This window comes from Cordyceps militaris (genome assembly GCF_000225605.1).
Source record: "Cordyceps militaris CM01 unplaced genomic scaffold CCM_S00007, whole genome shotgun sequence".
NCBI classification, from domain to species: domain Eukaryota; kingdom Fungi; phylum Ascomycota; class Sordariomycetes; order Hypocreales; family Cordycipitaceae; genus Cordyceps; species Cordyceps militaris.
This window is the reverse complement of record NW_006271975.1, coordinates 2557171-2574486: the sequence shown is the minus strand read 5'-3', so window position 1 is coordinate 2574486 and position 17316 is coordinate 2557171. Positions and strand designations below refer to the sequence as shown.

At 55.6% G+C, this 17316-nt stretch overlaps 7 protein-coding genes across 7 annotated transcripts in view; 3 read left to right on the top strand and 4 right to left on the bottom strand.

Annotated features, from left to right (window-relative positions):
- CCM_09030 (uncharacterized protein) overlaps positions 1 to 521 on the top strand; it is a gene marked incomplete at both ends in the record, with an annotated part of 1396 nt that extends 875 nt beyond the window's left edge. Inside the window, one exon of the mRNA XM_006674165.1 lies at positions 200 to 521. Coding sequence (XP_006674228.1) covers positions 200 to 521 — 322 coding nt within the window. The remainder of the gene's footprint in view (positions 1 to 199) is intronic.
- Positions 522 to 971: 450 nt separating this feature from the next.
- Positions 972 to 1571, bottom strand: CCM_09029 (Aspartyl/glutamyl-tRNA amidotransferase subunit B, putative; the record flags this gene model as incomplete). Its single annotated transcript, XM_006674164.1, has 1 exon — positions 972 to 1571. The coding sequence occupies one exon, from the start codon at positions 1569 to 1571 to the stop codon at positions 972 to 974; it is 600 nt and encodes a 199-aa protein (XP_006674227.1).
- Positions 1572 to 2365: 794 nt separating this feature from the next.
- Positions 2366 to 3908, bottom strand: CCM_09028 (succinyl-CoA ligase; the record flags this gene model as incomplete). Its single annotated transcript, XM_006674163.1, has 4 exons — positions 2366 to 2409; positions 2460 to 3609; positions 3679 to 3774; positions 3864 to 3908. The coding sequence occupies 4 exons, from the start codon at positions 3906 to 3908 to the stop codon at positions 2366 to 2368; spliced, it is 1335 nt and encodes a 444-aa protein (XP_006674226.1).
- A 3146-nt stretch (positions 3909 to 7054) lies between these two features.
- On the bottom strand, positions 7055 to 8485 carry CCM_09027 (C6 transcription factor; the record flags this gene model as incomplete). The annotated part of the gene is made up of 1 exon (XM_006674162.1): positions 7055 to 8485. One exon carries the CDS (start codon positions 8483 to 8485, stop codon positions 7055 to 7057), a length of 1431 nt encoding a protein of 476 aa, XP_006674225.1.
- A 468-nt stretch (positions 8486 to 8953) lies between these two features.
- Positions 8954 to 10798, top strand: CCM_09026 (MFS quinate transporter, putative; the record flags this gene model as incomplete). Its single annotated transcript, XM_006674161.1, has 4 exons — positions 8954 to 9048; positions 9107 to 10088; positions 10165 to 10309; positions 10371 to 10798. 4 exons carry the CDS (start codon positions 8954 to 8956, stop codon positions 10796 to 10798), a joined length of 1650 nt encoding a protein of 549 aa, XP_006674224.1.
- Positions 10799 to 11117: 319 nt separating this feature from the next.
- On the top strand, positions 11118 to 12792 carry CCM_09025 (Fungal transcriptional regulatory protein; the record flags this gene model as incomplete). The annotated part of the gene is made up of 4 exons (XM_006674160.1): positions 11118 to 11199; positions 11257 to 11360; positions 11423 to 11996; positions 12050 to 12792. The coding sequence occupies 4 exons, from the start codon at positions 11118 to 11120 to the stop codon at positions 12790 to 12792; spliced, it is 1503 nt and encodes a 500-aa protein (XP_006674223.1).
- A 130-nt stretch (positions 12793 to 12922) lies between these two features.
- On the bottom strand, positions 12923 to 14014 carry CCM_09024 (NADH:flavin oxidoreductase/NADH oxidase family protein; the record flags this gene model as incomplete). Its single annotated transcript, XM_006674159.1, has 1 exon — positions 12923 to 14014. The coding sequence occupies one exon, from the start codon at positions 14012 to 14014 to the stop codon at positions 12923 to 12925; it is 1092 nt and encodes a 363-aa protein (XP_006674222.1).
- Between the last annotated feature and the right edge of the window lie 3302 nt (positions 14015 to 17316).

The following is a 17316-nucleotide window of genomic DNA, read 5'->3' as shown; positions in this document are numbered from 1 at the left end:
CGCGCCGGCGCAGGCCGTGCTGGGCGGCGCGCTCATGGTGATTGGCGCGCATGGCGGGCGGGTGCACCTCGGGGCACGGCATCAGTGGCATCTCGCTGCTGTCCACGTCGAGCCTGATTACGATTGCGACGACGTTTGCCGCCGGCTTTGCCGTGGCCAGTCTTGTATATTAAAAACTAGAGGCATACTTGCAATATAGACATGATTGTAAAACGCTACGGCTTGCTGCAGCCCTTCTTGGCCGTCACCTCAATCTCAATCTTCATCTCGTCCTTCATGAGCGCCGCCTGGATCATGGTCGCCGCCGGACGCACCGCGCCGAAATACCGCTGCAGCACCGGCCACGTCGCGGCAAAGTCGGCGCGGTCCGGCAGGATGTAGCGCACGCGCACGACGTCGGCCATGCAGGCGCCGGCGTCGGCGAGCGCCTTGTCAATGTTGGCGAGGGTCTGCTCGGCCTGCGCCGCGACGTCGGGGGAGATCTCGCCCGTGGCGTAGTTGTACCTGGTATCTCGATTTAGTCAGAGAAAAGGGCTGGCGGTAAGGGAGGGTGGTGGTGGTAGTTACCCCGTGGTGCCCGAGACGTGGATCCAGCCGTCGTCGAGGACGACGGCGCGGCAGTAGCCAATTTGGTCCTCAAAGGTGGAGCCGCCGCTGATGTTTTGTCGCGGCATATTGTGGATGAATCTTGCAATCGTCTTGCGCTGCTTCGTGTTGGAAAGCTTGCCTGTTTGTTTGCTAGTGTTACTGGCAAGTTGCATGTCGTGAGTCACTTTGAGCCGAATTGAGGTGGGGAAGCCGTTCCGGAGCCATGCCGGCAGGGGGAGCCAATGGCCAACAGCGTATGAAATTGCACCTTGGTGCATATGTATTGTACAGGAAGCGGTGATGAAATAGTACAAAGCACATGCTTTTCTCTAGCTAATCGTACACGCCAAACCCATCATCCCCGCCCACATCCTCCAGCACCTTCACGACGAAACCAGCTTCTTGACCAAGTCCGCCAGCGTCTTCCTATCCACATCCTTGCCCTCGAGCTTCGCGCTCAGCTTCTTCATGACATCTCCGAAGAGCGACTTGCCCTCCGCGCCCGCCGTCCTGACCTCGGCGACCGTGCTCTCCACCAGGGCGCCGAGCTCCGCCGCGCCGAGGGTCGCCACGCCGCTGCCCTGCACGTACTCGTGCAGGACAGCGCCCTGCGCGGCCTCCTTGTCGGCCAAGTCTGCGCGGCCGGCCGCGCGCGCCTCGGCGGCCGCCTCGGCGTTGCCGGCGGCCATCTTGCGCAGCAGCGCCACGAGCTGCGCGTCCGTCTTGATGGGCGTGGCCGTCTTGGAGGCGTTGAGGTGCGCGGCGAGGATGCCGCGGAGCACGGACAGGCGCTCCGTGTCTTTGGCGCGCATCGCCGTCTTGAGGTCGCCCTTGAGCTTCTGGAGCAGCGGCGGTGCTGGGGGTGGCGTGTCGGCGGCCGAGGAGGAGAGGCGCGAGGTCGGCACGAGGAAGCGCGGCGCGGCGCGCAGAGTGCCGGGGGAGAGGCGGGCGCGCAACGCCATGGTAGCGATTCTGGATGACATGGTCGGGACTAGGGAGTGTAATGTGGTCGCAATTGGATGTTGAGAAAGGTATCGGATGTAAAAGTTGTGGTTGAAAAACTGTTGCCTGTCGAAATTGGCCTCCTTATTGGCCTGAAGCTCCTGTGGGGCCGTGTCACTGTCTGTCATCAACAACCAAGCACCACAATCGTCATGACTGCTGCCTAGCTAGTTATCTGGTAAAAGTAGGGGGAAATAAACCAAATTCATGCATGTCTAGGTCAGATTGGCTTCCGAATATTTGTCGGTTCAACATGGTGCGCTTCTGCGGTGATGGGTTGTAGTAGCTGGCCACACATGTCGCTCAGTTCGTCATACTCAGCCCAACCAAAATGTTCGCTGCGCACCTTGCTCGTCTTGCCTCGGCATCAAATTGGGAAAGGTGACTCTAACTAGTTGTAGGTCGACCAGCATCGTTGGCGTCCGAGCCGTTGGGGAAATGGCTGGTTCCGTATCGGTTGTGGGGGAAGCTGCTTCTGGGTTGGGTATTCATATAAATCCATGCGGCTTGCATTAGTGCTGGCCTTGTCAATGAGCCGCATTCTGCAGCGTCGTCGTACATTGAACTCAGTGTGTATCACGGTAGACGGCTATAGTTGCTCGAATTTCGATTTTCGATACGGATAGAACGGCACAAGCAGAACCTCCCATGTTGACCCTGCGTCTCAGAGCGATGCATGCTATAACAAACAAACACAGCCATCCCAGGCTACCCCTATTCCCTCTTTTTCTCGGCGGCAAAAAAATATTACACTGATCTAGTACATTTCAATAGTTTAAATTCCCAGGTTGAACTCGACACCGACGTCAATCTCGCGGGCTGTGTCACGTTAGCATTCCATCACAAACCGTACATCATCGGATACTCACCAAGCTTGACAACTTTGGACAGCTGGACAGACTTCTCAGCAGCGTTCTGGAGGTCGTCAATGGAGAAGATCTTCAGGCCAGAGTCGCTGATGATCTTGTGGGCCGCCTCGTTGTTGGTGCCCTGGAGACGGCAGATGATGGGGATCTTGAGGTCGAGGGCCTTGACCGTGTTAATGAGGCCAGTGGCGATGTGGTCGCAGCGGACAATGCCACCGAAAATGTTGACAAAGATGGCAGTGACCTTGGGGTCGCTGGTGATGAGCTCGAAAGCCTCACGGATGGCCTGGGGGGTGGCACCACCGCCGACGTCGAGGAAGTTGGCGGGCTGGCCACCGTTGAGCTTGATAATGTCCATGGTGGCCATGGCAAGACCGGCACCGTTGACGAGGCAGCCAATGTCACCGTCAAGCTTGATGAAGTTCAGGCCGCTCTTGGCAGCGCGCACCTCATCGGCGTCCTCCTGGGTAGGGTCGCGCATCTCAAAGACTTCCTTTTGGCGAAAGTCGGCATTGTCATCAAAGCCAAACTTGGCGTCCATGCAGAGGACCTGGTGGTCCGACGTCTCCGAGAGGGGGTTGATCTCGATCTGGGTGGCATCCTTTTCGCGGAAGATGGTGTAGAGCTTTTGGATCGTGTCCTTGGCGTCCTCGATGCACTGCTCGCTGAAGCCGAGGCTGGTGGCGATGCCGCGGGCCATTTCGTCGGTGACACCGACATTGATGTCGACGTAGGTGGTGATGATGGCCTCGGGGTTCTCCTTGGCGACGCCCTCAATGTCCATGCCGCCTTGGGAGGACGACACGATGACGGGGGTCTGGGAGGCGCGGTCCATGAGGATGGCGAGGTAAAACTCGCGACGGGCAAACTTGCGCTCGCAAATGTAGACGGCGCTGCAAAGACGGCCGCCGGCACCGGTCTGCTTGGTGATGAGCTTGTGGCCAATCATTTGCTGGGCAAACATCTCGGCCTCCTGGGCAGAGTAGATGACGCGGACACCACCCTTGAGGCCATTGTCAAAGGTACCCTTGCCACGGCCACCAGCGAGGACCTGAGCCTTGATGACCATGTCGTCGCCGCCAATGCTGTTGGCGACAGCCTTGGCCTCCTCGGCAGTGTGGGCGACGGAGCCCTTGGGGACGCCGACACCATACTATTTGCGCGGTAAGTTTCACATTGGGGGCCATGCGTCCGGATCGTCCGAGGGAGTTATTTTCTCTACCTTTCTCAGGAGGTCGGCCGAGAGGTACTCGTGGATGCTGAGCGCTCTGCGTTGTTGAGTGGCGCCGGGGAGTCTGACAACAGGCGAGGCCTGGAGCTGTGGTTGCTGGTTAGCGGAAGCTCCGGGGGGGAGAGCTTGTCGCTCATGAGACGCAGAAAAAAATAGGGCGCCGGCGGGATGCGTACCTTGGCAGCTCTGGCGACCGTGGCAAGCGCGCGACTGCGAAACATTGTGAGGAGATGGCGGGGGACCAATTAGAGGGGAGAGGGAACAAGGGAAGAAAAGGAAGTTGATCGCGAAAGGCGCGAACAAAAGAGGTGAGGTAAAAAGGGAAAAAAGGATGGAGAGTGTGTCTGGTGTTTGGATGCGAGCTTGCTCCAGAATCGCGATTTCTGGCCCAGGAGTTTGACCTGCCCCGAGTTTCGCCGAGTGGTGGACGCGGAAAAACGTTGGGCCTGCATCCACACTGCTAAAAACTAAAACCGCCCTGTCACACGTTGGCACGTTGGGTAACGGGGAAGCCTCATTCACCAAGGAATCCACTTCACAATGCGTTTTATCTCGTAACTATTTTGATTGGTACTTGGCTGCTTGTTGCTCGTCCTGAATCATGAGTTTTTGGTCTGTCGCTCTCAGTTCCTCCGATTTTCTCGCCTTGTCCACAAGCCACCACACAGAGTACCCCTAGCACACACAAGCCAATAAGCTGTTAAAGGCAAAGGTGATTTCAACATCGTTCATCCTATCCCCGTGATCAGACCTCCCTTGTTAATGCTGAAGAGCAGTGCACCACAGGACCTCCTTCGATAACGTATAGCCAAGGATAGCAGTGCCGAGAACCCCCAGAATCTTTGCCCTACGCACAGTAATCTTGATTAGCAAGTCGATGAAGCTTATTACTGCCGTGTCTTGGAAACATACTCGTTATACTGCTTGCCGCGCCACAGCAGCCAGACCTCGGCAATCAACACCCACAGGTAGCTCAGAACCACAATGCTCAACTCCCCATACTTGCCAGCAATGCCAAGTCCAATAAGGGAAATGCCCAAGGTCAAGTGGCCCAGCGCAGTCATCATGCAGTCGATTTTCGGAGCTTCATGATCGGCCGAGGACAAGGGACTGAAGTAATACTCAATAGCGCAGCCAAAGTGAAGTATGACATTGAACAGCATCAGTAAGATGCGTGTGATTGATACTACTAAGTCGGCCATGGTGATGAAGATGATGGGTGATGAAGATGATGGATGATAAATGTGGATGATGAATGCAAGTATGCTTGTTGAAGCTCCCACCTGGCAGTAGCTGTTTATATGTAAGTTCTGTCTGTCTTCCTGTGTTACATCATTTAGACAATCCTAGGCAGCTTCCCCCCATTCCTACGCGCTCGTCCAACACGGAATGGAATTGATTGCGTAGGCTCCTCAATAGGCTGCAGACTGCTGCCTAGTTTCTGAGTTGCGCTGGCATTCGTGCGAATCAGAAACTCACTCCTCAAACAGCAAGGGCCTCGCCCTTTGCTTGGCCAGCACTCTTCGCCACACGTCGGTGCAACCTCTTGGGCCTCTCTCTGTACGGACAAGCCAATATCCAACGGTCCTATGACGGTAGTTACACAGCAGAGTGACCCATGTCACACAGAGGAACATTTTGGAGTTGGAACTCGTGTCTGCCCCGGTCGTAGATATCGCCTTGCTTTCGGCTATGGACGAGATGAGAAGCAAATCTGCCTGGCGTGCCACCATGGCTCATCCTAGAATGGAGGCTGGGTAGAGCGACCGCGGCTTGACGTCAGCCGGTACAGAATCCTGAGCTATCTGCAAATCTATTTCTGGGCGACAGCAGTCGGTCTTTCTTAGCGGCGTCGCGGCCGCCCTGCCTCATAGGCAGCGTCTTTGGCATCTGCCTGGACCCATCTATAGGCGACAGTAGTAGGCAGCGTCATTAGCAGCGATCCCAGCTTCAGGCACCCTACAACCCCCTGTATGCGTCTTGCCCTTTGATTCGTTTTTTTCTGTACGCTGCTGGACGTGGCTGCCTGATCGTTTTCGTGCTACCTGTCGTAGCTTGTGGTAGTCGAAGCACCCACACACCGCAGAGCGTCTTGCCGATCACCGAGGAGGTTGTAGACCAAGCATTTCCAAACAATTTCGGTCGTGAACATCTCTGTGATTGGTATCGAGAAATCTGTCGACACCTAGTGCCCACGAATTAGCGCTTGGTTCCAAATATGAAGCCGGACTATACTCACAAAGAAGTCTGGTTGCAGCGCTCTGTTCACCGTCACACAATACATTCTCTCATATTGGCCAATGCCAGAAGCGTCGACCGGCGCACTCTCTGATCTCTATAGGCTCGTCGCGTTGACTGCCCGGTCAGTAGACTCTGCCTATCTGGAAGCTGGACCTGCGCAACCTCCGAATCCCACCAACTCATCCAAGTTCCGGCAATATACGCTGCAAATAGGTTTGATGTGCCAGAATAGCTAGCAGCTGCAATGTAGCCAATTAACATTAGTGTGTGCAGTACGAACAGCGTTTGCTTCAACTCCAGGAGTCGCTTCGGCCAACTTTTTCGATTCTTTTCCCGATGTGCAGCTGGCTCCGAGGGACGGACCTGCCGTTGTCAGCGGAATGCATTTGCGACAAGGGCTCGCGATACGAACCTTCGTAGACGATCAGCAAAAGACCGAGATATCACAATTGAACAATAGCTTCCTCGGCCTCGGCGCGCTCGGCTTGCCCCAGGCAACTCCGATTAAAACTTGGCCGACAGGGCCGCAATACACAGCCTTGTCGAGCAGAAAGCGAACAATGTCGAGAAGAAGCAGGTACGATGACTGAATGAGAATGGTGGCGATGTGAGGCTCATGATACCTACTAAAGGGGCGGCGTGTAGCATTTTGTCAATGTCGCTTGGTTGTTTTCGCTCGCGTTTGTCGATGAGGCTGTCAAAAGTTCCACATAGTGCAAATGGCTTAGCTCATATCAGCTGTTCAAAAGCAGTGAAAAGAAAAGTATAAAGCGGAAGCAATTTCGTTGTCACTGATGACATGGTCGCTATGAGGCTCACTCGTCACGTCGGGTCAGAGTGTAGTTACCCTGTACTGGCCAGGATTAATCAACAGTCTGGGCCTCGCCGCCCTCTGAGCGGCGGTGGTGCATCTGTCCCTGTAAAATGATAGGAGAATTTTCACACCCTCTGCAACTATGTACTTGAATTAGTCAGTAACATGTGTTGCATCAGGATATGATATGGAGTTTACCTGCGGGACCCTATCACATAGTGTCGTGGGTTTCATCAAAAAACACTGTCTTGGTTGAGCAGGAGACCAAGATTCCGTCTTCTATAGACGAAGATAACAGATGAATGATAGAAATCAGCCCATCGCAGCCAGGATTTCGCCAGGCATGTACCCCCAAATAATTTCCAAATCCCGCAGCCGCCAGAGCGCCCCCCAGCCCGTTGTTTCTTCAATCATCTTGAACAAGCGCCCGACGGCAATGTGCTCGGCGGTATGCGTGAGCAGCCTGCCGGCCAGATACAGCGGCTGGATGGCGTTGATGAGGCTGGCGCGGTGCGGGTTCGTCAAGGAGATGCCGCACACGCGGCGTGCGTGCCACGCGGCTGATCCCTCGGGCGACGGCACAGCCTCGTCCCGCGGCCGCATGTCGAGCATGATGAGGCACGTGGCATGGTACACCTGATTGGACGAGATGGCCGGCCAGTGCGCGTAGAGAATGGTGGGAAACGTCTGGCCGCTGTCCTCTGACACGAGAGTCGGCAGCGAGCTGTCTGGGCGTGACTGGAACCAAAATTCGAGGTCCCCCCAGAGCGCCCTCCACTGCACCGCAAACGGACTGCTGTCCTGCTGCCCAGGCTCACGCCGCTCCGTCGCACGCGTGCTCCTGTACAGCAAATCACACGCCTTGGCACACAGGTACACGGCCCAATTCGCATGCATGTCGCTATTCTCCAAGCTACTACGGGCAAACGCACTGCGCACAAATAAATCTTCGTCCGCCTCAGCAGCAAGCGCTCCCGGAGCCGCTGGCACCCACGATTGCAGCGCCAGTACCGTGCTCTCCGCGCCGCCCGAGATGATGGCGCCGCAGACCTCCATGCGCGCGTAGCACCAGAACACGGCCTGCAGCACGCCCCCGGAGAAGCCGTTGACGTGGAAGAGGTCGAAGAGCGTCGCACAGCCCTCAATGTGGCGCCGCCAGTTGCGCGGGCTGCCCGACATGAGCTCCATGACGGCGAGGATGCACGCCGTCACGAGCATGTTGGCGTCGTGCGCCCGCATGCCCGGCGCCAGCAGCCGGATCGACTCCTGGTAGAGCTCGATGCTGTCGTACGTCTGAGTGGACTTGGTGCGGCGCTCCGTCTGCCGCGCGGAAAAAGCGAGCACGGCGTACAGCAGCGCGGGCGAGCGGGCGGCCATGACGGGCACGTGCGTGGCAAAGTGCCGCGCGCCGTCAAACTTGTCGAGGTACGGCGCGCACTCGACGATCCAGTTCTTGAGGTAGTGAATGAGCTTCATTTTGGGTATGCTCACGCGACCAAAGTCAAAGCCGTGTTTAGGCTCCGGCTGTGAGGTGTCGTCCTCGGCGGCCTCGCCAGAAGGGTCGGGCGCGTCGTCTGTGAGGGCATTCTCGCCGGAAGCACGCGCGAACAACACGCCGCGTAGTTCTTCCTGCAGCTGTATGAACCGCGGGTTCTTGGAGTAGTCGTCGAGAGTGGACAAGGACTCGGGCGACAAAAAGGAAATCTCCTGGGATGGGCTCGGGCCTACGACTGGTTCATCCATTGTCACAGATTGGCGTGCGTCGCTTCGCCGTCATTGGCGCCAGCATGGCCGTGTCCAGCATAAAATCAGCCGAGCTGGTAGAAATCGCGAACCATTCCTTGAATAATAACCCGTCAATTAATCAATGTTGAGTCAGGATGAAGAGTCTGGACTGCCAATTTTGCCAAAGAGGGGGGCCGTAGGCTACGGCCCCCGAATTCGGTCTAGCGGCGCTTAATGCTGGCCAGTCTGGGCTTCGCAACTGATATTGCTGGTCTATTTTTTCTACTAGTCGTGCGCGGATCAGGTTTTCTGAGCTCAGATGAATTCTGGGGATCAATAAACCTGGGGTGTGGAGGAATTCGGGGGGTAGCGTCCGTGTTTTTGGTATATATAGGCCAATGCCCTGACCGTTGCTGATGGGACCGTCACTCGAAGCTACATCACATCTACAAAATCGTACCACTGTAGACTGCCTCCCAAGACATCATGCAGTCGGCTCAGAGGCCCCTCGCGGGCAAGAAGACCCTGTGGCAGTCCATTTGCTCCAATCCCAAAGTTGTCTTCATCGCGCTATTTGCGTCGTACGTACCGTTTCCATCACTTGCTGCCCAAAGTATAGTTTGCTGACTTGACGGATAGTCTCGGTGGCTTTGAGTATGGCTACCAGCAAGGTGTCCTGGGCCAGTCGCTCGTCATGACGCGCTTCACTTCCAATTTCCCCTCGGTTGTCAACTCCTCTTCCGCCACAGGTTGGTTGACTTCCATTCTCCAGCTCGGAGGTATTGTGGGCTCCCTCTCTGCTGGTATTCTCAGCGAGCTCATTTCCCGAAAGCGCACCATGTTTGTTGCTTGCCTCTGGGTCATCTTGGGTAGCTACCTCTACATTGGAGCCAAGGCTGGTGCGCCGTCTCTGCTCTACGCCGGCCGTTTCTTCACCGGTATTGGTGTTGGCCTCTTCAGTGGCGTTGCGCCGCTGTACAATGCCGAGCTTTCGCTCCCAGAGATGCGCGGCTTCCTCGTCTCGTTTTACCAATTTGCCACCATTCTTGGCATCATGCTCTCCTTCTGGATCGGCTACGCCAGCAACTACATCGGCGGCACCGGCGAGTCCCAGTCTGACATGGCATGGAGACTGCCGTCCATTATTCAGGGAATCCCAGCAGCTGCTCTAGCAATTGGAATCTGGTTTATGCCCTACTCGCCTCGATGGCTGGTCAAAGTGGGACGCGATGAGGAGGCCAAGGCGACGCTGGCCTGGATGAGGAAACTGCCCATGGACGACAAGCTCGTGCAACTCGAATTCTTGGAAATTAAAGCAGAGGCTGTCTTTGAGAAGAAGGCCTTTGCCAGAGATTTTCCAAAACTTGCCGACGTGAGCCAGCAAAGCGCCTTCAAGGAGCAGATCGCCCAGTATATCAACTGCTTCAGAACTCGTGATAATTTCAAGAGAATTTCGACGGGATTTCTTACTATGGGAGCGCAGCAATGGAGTGGCATTGATGCTATAGTCTACTACTGTCCGACCATTTTCCACAGCCTTGGTTTGACGTCTGGAACGACGGCGTTGTTGGCAACTGGCGTCACGGGCGTGGTGTTTATGGCCAGCACGATCCCTGCCATGGTTAGTTTTCTTTTTTTTTTGGTTGTGGGGGTTTTGCGGGGTAATCCCTAAATTCGGAAGCTAACATTTGCCCCAGTTTATAATTGACAGAGTTGGCCGAAAGCCAATGTTGATTGTGGGATCGATAGTCATGGGGATTTCCATGGTCATTGTGGGCATCATCGTGGCCAAATTCAGGCATGACTGGACCTCGCATGCTACAGAAGGCTGGGTAGCTGTCGGTGCGTTCTTTCTATATGATTACTTCGTTCATTGGCTTTGCAAAACTGACTGTTCATCCAGCACTCATCTGGGTCTACATTGCCGGCTTTGGCGCCACCTGGGGTCCCGTCTCCTGGACCATTGTCGCCGAAATCTTCCCTCTTTCTATTCGTGCAAAGGGCAGCTCCATCGGCGCCTTCAGCAACTGGCTCAACAACTTCGCCATTGCCTTTTTTGTGCCGCCGATGCTCGAGGCCTGGGCCTGGGGCACGTACATCTTCTTTGCCGTATTCCTGGCCGCGGGTATGCTGTGGGTCTGGCTATGTCTGCCCGAGACCAAGAACGCGAGTCTGGAAGAGATGGATCGCGTCTTCAACAGTCACACTGGTGCGCGGGATGCTGAGATGTTACTCGCAGCGCAGGAGGAGGTTGGCCTGACGGCGCTCCTCGAGGGCCATGGCATGGTGCACGACAAAGCCGGATCTGTCGCTGTGGTTGAGCACGTTTGAACAGGACGCGATTTGTACTCATGCGGTCGGCAGTAAATATAGGGAGAAATGTGAATGTAACCATTATCTTAAAAATTGCCAGCATACGGCGTATTGTCCCACCAGTACATGCAGCTACATTAACTAGCCGCCCCAGTGGCATATTCAGTGGAGTTTCGTGACATTGGTGACGGCACCAACTTCCCTCCATCATAAAACTTACCCAGAAACGGTACAAGTCGGGAGGTCGTGCCATTCCCACCTCTCTTAACTTCCTTATTCCTAATATCGAGTTTCCCAAGCAGCACAATACCGTTGCAGTGCCTGGGACAGTGCCATCATGCCAGTGAGGCGCAACACGCCCCTGGAAAAGCGCCGGGTCAAGACTGGGTGTGTCGCGTGTCGCCAGCGACGTCGAAAATGTACACGACGTGGCCTATGTGTTTTATCTTTCCAGACTCTAACAAATGGCTTTCTAGGTGACGAAAAGAAACCACAATGCACTGGCTGCGAGTCGCGGAAAGTTGCCTGCAAATACGTCAACGGTTCAGATCCCCAATCCGGCACCTACGCAGAAATCATTGTACATACCTGTTGCTTCACCCAGAATCTCGCTTGACCAGCTGACACCCAGCTTTTCCCTAGTTTGTGACGAATGACCCCTCTCCAGAGAAAGCAGCGCCGAGTTCAGAAACTCGAGGCACGGCATTCGCACGGCACTCTCCGCGCCCGAGCGTTTGTTGGCAACTGCCCGCCTCCTCGTCCTCGCGGACTCTGACGCATCATCACCATACAACCCGCTCCGACTGGGAGTCCTACTTTGACATTGAGCTTACAGAGGCGTCTCAGAGGGACATTGCCTTACTGCGCCAGTTCCGCTATCGCACTGCGCCGTGGCTAGAGGCTGGCGATCCAGACAGCGCTTTTGGTGTTGCCATGATGCAAACGGCGCAGAAATGTGAACCTGTGCAGACTCTGCTCGTCGAGCTGGCGTCGTCACATCTTCGAGGGGACTACAACATCACACGTGCACACACTGCCCGGACTGAGCTGTCTGATGTCGCCCCGGAGCTGCAACCCCTCGCCGATGCTCTCATCAAGCTTGCCGAGACCCTGTGTTCTGGCACTCGTGCTTGGAAACGGTTTGTATTTCAGCAAGGCACTCATTGTAGTTTTCAAGAGCCTTTCAAAACTCTCGTGTGTCAGCAGTCTCGTATCGGTATGTCATTTTGTATTTTCTCCGTTCGCACAGTGTCTGTCTGACTGCCATAGATTTGGCAGCATCGATATTGACATGCGCGCCGCCGATGACGACTCCAGATTTATACTTGCTGCAACACAATGCTACTTCTAGAGACCACTTGATATTGGCCTCACCATATAACTGGGCGCTCCATCATCTCACGGCAACTCTTCACTTTGTCTTCCGACGAAGTGCTGACGACCTCGAGACAGCGCGAGGTAGCCCCGACAACCCTGCCGCATTCTCAATATCGGGTGCTCCTCCAAACTGGCAGAGTCTCTGGCTACGTAGCCAAGCGTGGTACGATACGCGGCCCGTGGAGATCCAATCACTAGTCGATGTCGGTAGCATCGAGGTAAGTCGAATTGACCCCACGAATGCGGCTTCATTCCCGATACACCTCTACTCTAGCGCCATTGCTGTGCAGGCAGCCATTTTCTATCATATTACTGCACTACTCTTATTGCAATACAAGCCCCGACTTCTCAACATCCCTGGCCGACGTCAGCATTCGACATCCCCTATCTGGCATGCGAGGGCCATTGCAGGCATTGTCACGTCAAATGACTTTCCCGAGCAGTGGGATCCGATTGTCATTAGCTCTATCCTATACACTGCAAGAGACATTACGCATTTTGCGCAGCAGCATGCCATTCTTGCATGCCTCCAAAACATTACATGGCAAACCGGAATCCCGTTCGACCATGAAGCCGAGCAGCTTCGCGCTCAGTGGGCGGCTGCAAACCTAGTGGAAAGCCCGCCATTTCGCTGAAGAGAAGAAACTGTCCTTGAATCGCTCGTGCGTTATTTGGGGTGTTTTCCATTCAGTCATCGTTATCTCATCTAAGCTTTGGCTAGTCCGGCGCTGATTGCCTCTTGCGAGAAGGGGTAATCATTGTACCCTATGGGATCCTTTTCGTTATAAAAGGTATCTCTATTATACGGCGCACGTTGTGCTTCAGCCGAAACACCAGATCCGGGTTCGAAATGTACGGTCTCCCAAACGCAATGGCAACCTCGCGGCCCTTGTACGGCCCGTCGAGCGTCTGGGCCGCCGTGTCCTGCTTGTAGTTGCCCGCCACAAAAATCGGCGAGACGCTGTCCCACTCGTCAAAGATGAAGTCAAGCGACTGCGGCTGCTTTGTGAAGGGCTGCGGGCGGGACGGGTCCGGCGTCACAACGTCCAGCTGGGACGGATCACCGCGGGGCTCAACCAGGGACAGGTAGGCGAGCTTGTACCCGCGCGCCTTGAGCGTGCGGACGACGTGCCCCGTTTGCTCCCACGTATCCGACGAGTACGAGTCCTGATGCAGCGCAAACGGACTTAGCCGAAGAGCCGTGCGCTCTGCGCCAATCTCGTCCACGACGGCCTTGACCACCTCGAGCAGGAACCGGCTGCGGCCCTCCACGGAGCCGCCCCATGCATCATTTCGGTTGTTGACGCTATCGCGCGTGAATTGGTCGATGAGGTACCCGTGCGCGCCGTGGATCTCGACGCCGTCTCCGCCAGCGTCGACCACATTCCGCGCTGCCTGGCGAAAGTCGGCCACTTTGCGCCAAATGTCATCCTCGCCCAGCGGCGTTGGCGGTACCGGGCGTCCGGCCAGCTGCACGTCGCCGCTCGATGCGTACGCGTGCCCGCGGCCTTGTACGTACGCCGGGTCCGCGCCGCGGCCGAGGTCCCACAGCTGCTGGAAGACGAAGCTGCCGCGCGCGTGCACGGCGGCGTAGATGCGCGCCCAGCCGGCGATTTGCGCCGCCGTGGTGATGCCCGGCAGCCACGGGCGGGCTTCGGCCGCGGCGGACACGCCAGTCGCTTCGGTGATGACGAGGCTGCCGGGGACGCAGGCGCGGTCGCTGTAGTACTGCGTCATGATGTCGAGCGGCGCGTGCTCGTCGTCGTTGCGGTACCGCGTCAGGGGCGCCATGACGACGCGGTGCGCTAGCGTCAGGTTGCCAACCTGTAGAGATTCCCAGATGCGAGAGTTGGCCATGGTGAAGCGGTTGTTGGTCGGGATGCGATTGAACGGCCGAATTTACCACGGGTCATTACAGCCGCGTGTGTCTACACCTATATATTTAAACTACTGGTGGAGGCCCATCGTGAGATTTTCCAGCTTTGAGCTAAATAATGCAAAAAGTTTCTTGAATCGCGAACGCGCCAGAAAAGTTTTCTCCAGGCCGTTTCCACGGACGTTGGGTGACAAATGAACGTACTAATTTCGCTTTGTAGCGGCTCTGAATTCGGACAATGGACCGCTAGCGTTTAACCTTGTTCTGATCCCCACCAGTCAACGTGAAATCTTGCTCGAAAAAAACGGTCGTTTCGTTCCCAGAAAGCACGCCATGAACTTGGATGGGGCGGGTAGAAGTGGGATGGCGACGCAGCTAAAGAGGTAGCGTTGCCGAATATGCCGGAACTGTGTAGACTCGCAGCAAACTCGGATGAACAATTCGGGGATGCGAAGCACTTGCTTTTTTGGTCGTGGTGATGGATTCTGCAGGGCAGGGAACAATTACAGTGGGAGCCGCCGTTTTGTGTTGGCTTTTTTATGGGCTTCCAGTGGCGCAAACGCACACGAAGGATCGCCGCTCCCACGAATATGGCAAGTGGCGAGGAGCATTGCACAAACGACCAAACCATATCGCAAGACGCGCAAAATGATACCAACTCTTCTCAACTTGAGCGTCGAGCTCCTCCAACGCACCATTTCGCATCTGCGCCTCGCTTGATGCAGTGTGCTGTCTGCGCCTCTCAAGTCGCGCCGCCAACGAGGCTATCCTATGGATCCGTTGCCTACAATGGTTCAGGACAAAATAAACTTGTCCATTGCTCGACACAACATCACTGTCGTCATTCGCGGCCGCCCACAGCCATCATCGTATGCCCCCAGCAGGAGCTCACGCTTGCGAGCGAAGCATGCAGTCGGCCCGCCTCGCTTGACGAGATGGAGGCAGAAGCCTTCCAAATCCTGCGTGAAGCGCTCCATGGCGGGGTTCCTATAACGGTCTCAGGATCCTCCCCCATTGGCTCAAGGCTAAACCCTTGTGGTTGGCGCAGCTTGCGATCTGCGGCAACGCTTGAGGGCCCCTGTGCAGCCTGTGCGAACTGGCGCCGGCTCTATAGCGACTTGAAAAGGCTGAGGTTTGAAATTATGCTTAATTCACTTTTGCCCCACGGCAGTCAGGCCAGACGTAAGCGCCATCGTAGATGCAGAGAAGACTACTTGGCTGTGTACTACGGCGAGGCCAGAACTGCATCTACCCCGAGGGAGAGCACGAGTCTACGCTTCGCGGCGCCGGGGCCATCGGGGAGGGGGGAGGGTGGGCATTGGACCCTGCTTAATAACTCGTACCACGAGAGCATTTGATTCCAAATTGAGCACTGTCCATGATGAAGATAATAATTGAGAAAGAAACTGGCGAAAAGAACATAGCTAAGAGCGTGCTCTAGCAGACTGAGGCGGTACTCGATTAGCTACCCTATCAAGCGTTGGTCGTGTATCCGTAACAAAGCGGTTTATGAGGTGTGTGTTCAGGGTGATGTTATATTGGGCGGTATTCTCTTGGGAGTCGTTTTGATCTGATAAGTTACGAAAGACATTTGACAGACGCCTGCGAGATGGCGGGTGAGGTGGGTTTGGCCTTTACCGTGACTTCATCCAATAATTAAAATAGTCTGTCCAATGCGCTGTAGACATGGGCGCGACTACATATTCTTGGGATGTAAGTCGGAACGTTCCGTGTGCGACGATTGAGGTTCACTGGAAATGTCGGACCTAGGCCGCAAGGATAAACGCACGGAACCGGAGATTCCGCCTCGGAAAAATGTAAAGCGTTTAAGGATTGGATCGCTCTCCGGCTTTGCTTCGACCCACGTACAGGGAGGGTTTGGTCTAATAAATGCGACGACTGCCGTGGGCGGAAGGACAGGCATGGAAAGTGAAGTTAATCGTTGGAGAGGGAGAACTTCCTAGCTATTCTGGGTGTTTTTGCAGTGATGGTGACCGCAGCGGTATCAAAGTACGGACCTTATTGTGTCTGGTCGCCATGTGGGAGCGCGCTAAATTACCCCGCAGTTGTCAAGTTCGTGAGCATTGTTCTTTGGCCGCGCGATGGCTCCAAGCGGCAGAAGCAAGTATAGGAATTGATGCTAGATGGCAGGAGAATTGTTGTCGACTGTTGCGGTAAAATAGAATTGAGTCTAATGCCTTACTAGGTATGCGCGCTGCGTAAGCTGGCGCAATAGTTGAGCTTCGTTGTGTCACCGCCGCAAAGAGGGGTAGTTCGGTGGACGAGTACTCTGGCGCAGTGGTGTGACAGCTGTACAAGATCAGCGCGGAACTGTGGACGACAACTGGCGAGGAGGAGCCCGAGCAGGGCAATGCGCCATATATAGCAGCTGCTTACAATAAAGTAGGACTGCAATTGGTTGGTTGGTTAATTTGCTGGGGAAGGCGGTTGGACGGGACAACTCAAGGACCCGGAATCGTGCATCCAGGCCGTCCATGTAGGAATCAAAGCGAACGGTGGAATCGAAGAAGTAGCACTACGACGTGGTGGGTCAATCAGATATTCTTGTCTGTGGCGTACAATGGCCAGCGCGGTTGCAGCACGCCTAACATGCCAAACCCATAACAAGTACCTAGAAAATGAACCGGCTCCACGCACGGAGCGGTACATACCGATGACCAAAGGCTAAACGGCCGCGTCCGACCTAAAACCGAGAGATGAGTGGCGATGATGGCATCGGGGCGGGCAGAAGACAGGCGCCAGGTTCGGTAGGGCGGTGGCGGCGATTGGCAGGAACCGACAATCCAGGGTTGTAGGGGAGGGACTGATGACATGCTTCTTTTCACGCCTGGTGCCAAGCGGCCACAGGGGCGGGAGGGCCAATTCGGCGCATATGTAGGTTGCAGGTCCTTGCCCCAGTGCGGCGATGGGTGCAATGAAGTGAGTGACAACATCAGTCAGTCATGTTGGCCGAATGCCGAACAGCGGCCGACAACGGAGGCGGAACCCCCGTGGGCGACCGAGAGGGAGCTGGTATTTGAAATACAAAATGAAAGAAAGACCCAGGGAGCTTTTCACGGTGCCCGCGGGGCAGAGCAGGCGACGGCGTGAAAAGTGGTGATGTCGGAAACAGTAACGCTTGGTTGTTGTAGGGAGGGGCGTTTGCGTGGGCCGCGTGGGCACCCACATTTTTTTCTGGGCAAGTTGGTAAGCCAGCCAACAAGGTGGCAGCTATTTTGCAGCAGAAGCCCGCGAATCAGAGGCGGGGCATTCTGAATTCGTC